The sequence below is a fragment of the Corylus avellana genome, chromosome 4 (genome assembly GCF_965113065.1).
Source record: "Corylus avellana chromosome 4, dhCorAvel1.hap1.2, whole genome shotgun sequence".
In the NCBI taxonomy this organism is placed as follows: domain Eukaryota; kingdom Viridiplantae; phylum Streptophyta; class Magnoliopsida; order Fagales; family Betulaceae; genus Corylus; species Corylus avellana.
In genome coordinates this window covers 35,401,642-35,407,641 of record NC_142493.1, presented here as the reverse complement: position 1 = coordinate 35,407,641, position 6,000 = coordinate 35,401,642, and the positions used below count along the sequence as shown (strand labels likewise).

Genomic DNA, 6,000 nt, shown 5'->3' with positions numbered 1-6,000 from the left:
TTCCTGAGCTTTTGAATTGTCTTTGAAATTCAGAGGAGTGAGGTCTGTCGACCATGTGGATGCAGAAGTTGAGCATGTGAATTATGAATGTATTTGTTGTGTCTTGATATTTCAGGAGTTTTTCAAATGGGGGGACTGCTTAAGGCCAAGAAAACAAAATGAGATGGATATACCATTTTAGTTGATAGATTGTCTTCTCTATTAAGGGATTTAGAAGTTGACATAGCTTTAGAAATAACACCAATTTTATTTGATACATCTAACTGCAAAATGTACATCTGTGAGAGTGAGAAAACAATCCAAAATTTTATTTCATTTGCCATTGGATCTCTTGAGGTCCTAGACAGGGCAACTAATGCAGAAATACATAATATGTAGCTATTTCTATCCGAAGTGAAAACCTGAATTTATCTGTATTCAGGATTTATTATATTTGTCCAGACAAGAAACTTTGTCAAATCTCTTCTGCCTCATCATGCATGAAGATCAGCCGTTTGATTCAAAATTCAAGGAGATACTGGGCCTGAAAATGTTGACACCACTGAAGCTGTTTCATCTCTGAGATGAGAACCTAGGCTCAGTCGAGCAAACATCTTTTCACCTTGTGCCTTCCCTCCTTCCTTTATGAAGGATATGCCTTGTGTTGCCGAATTAATGCTATTTGATCCCAAGTGTTGAATACCCAGAGAAAGCCTTCTGTTTAAAGGCATAGCATTGCTAAGTCCTCCATTCAAGCTCCTGTTTGAAGGACGCCTGTTGCTGGTACCTGGCCTGGTTGTAAACAAATTTTCTTGCTCAACTATTACTTGGCTCTGTACCTTCTTCTTTTCCTATGTCAAAGTGACCATATAAGAGAGTAGGTAAGGATATACTGGTTATTGTGAAATGTCAGTAACATGCTTGTCTTTATAATGTTTAGCAGGAGAATTTCACTAGAGAAAGAAGAATGTAATGTATGCTTGTTAGAATATATGAATACAATTAGCAAAATGAACAAAAACATGAACTTGCTATTGCATTGTCACATTACACTAACCCTTTGTCTTAGCTTCTCCTCCTCCTTTTCCAGCCTTGACATGTTATACTCTTCCAACATAGCCAGGAGGGGTACCTAGAAAGCAGAAGATGTCATTTTCAATGTAATAGTTTAAGTTACTTACCAATTGAGTCTGTAGAGATGCATAATACCAAATGGACACCAAAAATTGTGACATTTGGGGAATTTCAAAGGGTCAGACACTAAAAGGACCCAGGAGTTAGATTCCACTGATTTGATGAATTCTATACTCAAATTCTTTTTAAGGTTTTCGGTATGACTTAAATTTGTTATGTTTCTTGACAAACTTCATTTAGTTTACTTTTAAAAAGAGTTTGCAGTTTGAAATTTCTGTATAACAAGTGAAATTTATGATGGACAATTATTTATCTTTGAAGCGGCAAGATTGCATCTTTTCCTTGATCTCGAAAAGCCTCTTTTTTTTATTGGTTAATTTTAGTTTGTATTAAGCACTCGTCACTGTTAGTTATGTAATCAGTATTGGAGATAGCATGAAGGGAAGAAAAACGTGGTTTGTTTGTTTTTCTTTTATATAAGTCGAAATAAATGTTGGTTGTTGGTGTTTTCTATTTGCATCTGGGGTACCATATATGGAGCAATGATTTACAAGATTGATTTGTAGATATGAAGGCCAAAATAGGAATGTATTAATTCAGTCTATAGTTAGAATGAAAACAATGAGCATGTTTGAGCATGGTTGTATAGGCATCTAGAGAAATGGGGTGCGCTATTGACTGGAAGATGGAAAAAAAGTTCAGGGTCACCCAGAGAAAATCTCCAAAAAATGTAAGTCCGCTTTAATGTGGATGGAAAAATCATATTATAATAGAGCCTCTGAATCTTTCTAATTATGTTGGATTTCTATTTGATTCGAAGTATTTACCATTCCTGAACTTCTAATTGATTATTAATTGTACTATAGCTGAAGATCTCTGCTCTGTGGTTTCAATAAAATTGAAAATGATGATTCTTATTTATATTTTCAGCCCCATATACATGCTAATGTCATGCAATCATAGGAAAGAATATCTTATCAGAATATAGCACAAGCAAGAGAATATCTACCTCATCATACAAGAAAACTTTCTTTCTTTCTTCTTCCCAGCTCTTAGACTTTGCTAATAGCAAATCTACCAAAGCTGCAGTTGAGCCATTGTTGAAAAAAATACAGTCAAATACATTTTTCAGAACTGCCATATGATTTGAATTTCATGTAATAACCTATAATCTTTCGGATTCAAGGTAAAGTTTCATAGCCTGTCCAAAAGGTATAGATTTCTACTTTTAGTTCATTGATATTTTCTAATTTACCTCATCTACTTATTGCATAGAACATTGTTTCAGCAATATCTGCATAATTTAGCTATGCACCCTTTTAAAATTTTTGAGATGGTTAGGTCAATGCATTCAGTCCTTCGAAAACTAACTGCTTCCCATTGGATATGATAATATAACATAAATAAGCCCTTCTTAATATCACCTGGGATTTTGTTGGCTGTTATTCTGGCACGTTCTGCACGTCTCAGGTTCTTGTGAGCACCTCTGCTGACTGAGTATCGATTCTCATCCTGAAAGCATACCGGGATTAAGGAACGTGTAATCGACATGGTAGAAGGTTGGAGGCAACTAATCAGATAAACCAATGTATATGATAACAATTACCCTGTTATATTCTTCCAACCAGCGCTCCTCATCACGTGCCATCATCCATCTTTCCACCTTCTCCATTATAGCCTTTCTGCTAGAAGCTTCTTCTTTTGCCCTTGTTATCTGTTCATCCATGCTCATGAGGAGATCGGCATGGTCAATCTCCCCTTTTGTACATTCAAGTCAGTTTGTGGGATACTTTAATTTCAAGCAAGAACAACACAACAGATCTAGAAAACAAATACATGTTTTTGAATCACACCAGAGTTTAAGAGGTTTATTATATTGTCCATCTCTGATTGCGAAGGAATCTCCATGTGTGATTTATTGCATATCTCCTCCAGCTCGTTCTGTTTCTTGAGGAATAGCTCTTTCATCTTGCTTGCTTTCAGCTGATCCAGTCTCTTGACTTCAGCTTCAGCCTTGAAACAATTTGCAATATTATTATGTCTAATTGTTTCTGGTACTTTTTCGTGTCATAAACATTTTATACTGACCTGCTGGATTATGATTGGAGTAAGGGTCCCTGGATCCGATACTTCTTCAGATGAGACTGATAATAAATCAGTAACATGAGAAAACAATTGACGATCACTGGAGGGTGTGTCCATAAGATTCCACAAGTTTGTCAATGCTTTACCAAGCTGGCATATCTGCAAAAAAATTTGAATCATGCTGAAACTTTATCTATCAGCACACCGCAACTTAAAATTAAAAAATATATGTATAGAAAAGGAAACAAATGGTTCAAGCAGAAGGAGCTTAGCACCACTGATGTTGAATTTATGTAAATTCGCCGTGAATAATGTCTGTTCATCATAATGTTTCCAGTTGCATGTCATTCTGTACATATCTGACTACTTACTGAGATGTGGTTTCTAAATAACTATGTTTTGCTGCAAGGCAGGTGGCAGCTCCTGTAGATAATTTATGCTCAAATAAATACTAGCACAACAGCATAGGTAAGTATTACCTTCTCAAGCCGCTTTTGCTTTTCTTCCTCCAGAGACTCCACTGTGCTATTGAGTTTAGCCAAAATACTGTCACTTATATTTTTTGACATTCCAGACAATTCGTTTAGGCTGGGGTGAACCTTGGTGATGATCATCGAGGAATCCATCCCCAGTATTGCAGACAAGTTGTGGACTTTGTCTATGTATTTTTCCACTCTTTGGAGCCTTTCATTCTTCAAAGTAAATAAAAGAGTAAAAATAATTGGAAACTAATCGATCTAAAGAATGATGTGATCATTGTCCACAAAACAATTTCTTAACTACTCTTTAGGTACCTTCTCATTATGGAGTCTTTGTAGGTCAACCTGATACTCTTCGAGTTTCTTTAATGAAAGATCATTCTCGTTCACTATGGCCATTGATGAATCATTGTACTCTGGTTGACCTGCTATTTCTGCAGAAATTTTCTGAATCTGTCCTTGGACAGATCGGAATTTTTTCATCCTATCGTCTTTCCTCAACCGCATCTCCCGCAAAGCTGGGGTGATTGAGTCTAGCTGCTCTTTCAGTGTTCCAGTCATTTTTTCTGGCTGTTTAGACAAGATTTAGTGTCAGTCCACGTGAGTCTATGTGAATTGAGAGTTGCTTGTATCAAGAGCAGTAGCTTCTTAGTATATGAATATACCACTCTCATCATAATAGTCACAAATTGATAGGCTCACCTAAAGAAGCATATCCCTGGCTGGAAGTCAGCCATGACAAAATGATCACCCCATCTTATTGGGTCTTTCCTTAAGATGGCAAGGAAACTTGTGGCCAATCGCCCACCGTGACTAATTCAATGAAATTCTGAATTCTTTCTGAATTATGTGAGACTTTTTAATTAGAAGCCTGCTAGTTGTTTCTTAAATGTATTTACTAATTTGCATAGCTTCTCTCCAAAAGTTACATGGCTGAAGGATTACAGAATTGAGCTTAAATGCTGACTTGTTTTCACATGCGTACTTGAATTCTATATTATATGCATGCTATGATACGTGTGTTTACAGTAGCTTATAACTGCGAAGGGTTTGACAAGTGCAGTACCCGTCCAGGGAGAGATCGTTCACCAAGGGACAGAAGAAGATGGGTAAATTCAGCCTCGGCTTCTGCCAACTCCTGGTGCAGGCGAGCTCTTGATACATTTGCGCTATCGACTTTTTTCCTGTAAACTTCTAGACACTCCTGTTCTAAATCTAGCATAACCTTCTCTCGTTCGAATTGATCTTCTCCAACTTCATTCCATATCATCTGTTCAGGTTAATTATAAAAGAACACGGGATGAGAAACATTCATAGCCATTACTTTGTATACAAATAAAAGATTTTAAAAAATTAAAATAAAAAAATAAAAACAAGGAGTTATTGCCTGCAATTCCTGAAGTAAATATCCACACGAAGTTTCTAGCAATGCAGAGCTTCTCATTCTAACTGGCGTCTGGAATGAACCTACCTGATACTCCATTTGATATGGGTGGAGCTCAGATACTCTAAACTACTGATGCTGGAAGTTCATTGATAATTCACTTAGGTTGAGGGAAAGTGGAGAAAGAATGATGGTGGGGTGGGAGCTTTGGGTGTGAGTTTTTGCTTAAAAGACAAGGGTGACAGTGGTAGGTAGTGTTGAGGCTTTGGGTTCAAGAATCAGTCACTTCTTTTAATCCTCCAGGTTGTCTTTCCCTCTCCTATTATTTGAATTTGAAAAAATGTGAGAGAAAAGGTCTCTCTTCTTTCATTTTTAGTCTCTTTCGTTGATGTTTCTATTATCATACTTTAGCAGAACTTGATTCCTAAGCAATCTATGCCCAGAATGTAGACAGCTCAATTCATGCTTTTTTGCAGTTAATATATATTACACTCAAGGATGGGCCACTGAGAATCTGGACCATGCGATGCGATGTGCCCAACAAGATCATTGATTGTAAGATTTTTCACTTAAATATGTTTTGATTGGATGTGATTTACTGTCGTTGTTTTAGATTAGCAATAAATGTAAAAGTTGATAAGCCGACAAAATTGATAGGTGACACACTTCTTTCTTAATTTCTAGGTAGAAAAAAGGTTTACTGATTTATTGTTTTTAGTTTTGACGGTTTGTCGGTTTGATTTGGCATCATCCTGACGTGATTAAGGACTTAAATACTCTTATCATTCTCAACAAATTAAGCACTACACCTTGTTTACCTAGTGATGCACATAAATTACTCAATATAACCCCGACAAATTGATAGGTGAAAACCTTCTTTCCATATAGGTAGAAAAAAAAGTTTGCTGATTTATCGATATTAGTTTTGAGATCGGTTTC

The 6,000-nt window shown here is 36.4% G+C and overlaps 1 protein-coding gene across 1 annotated transcript; it reads right to left on the bottom strand.

Moving 5' to 3' along the window:
* Positions 1-281: 281 nt before the first annotated feature.
* On the bottom strand, positions 282-5,572 carry MAP65-8 (microtubule-associated protein 65-8). The gene is made up of 11 exons (XM_059591701.2): positions 5,065-5,572; positions 4,744-4,947; positions 3,993-4,247; positions 3,678-3,890; positions 3,202-3,357; positions 2,967-3,126; positions 2,720-2,871; positions 2,538-2,625; positions 2,123-2,196; positions 1,037-1,111; positions 282-830 (listed from the first exon to the last, which is right to left on the bottom strand). Exons 1-11 carry the CDS (start codon positions 5,158-5,160, stop codon positions 507-509), a joined length of 1,797 nt encoding a protein of 598 aa, XP_059447684.1. The 5' UTR covers positions 5,161-5,572; the 3' UTR covers positions 282-506.
* Positions 5,573-6,000: the final 428 nt, after the last annotated feature.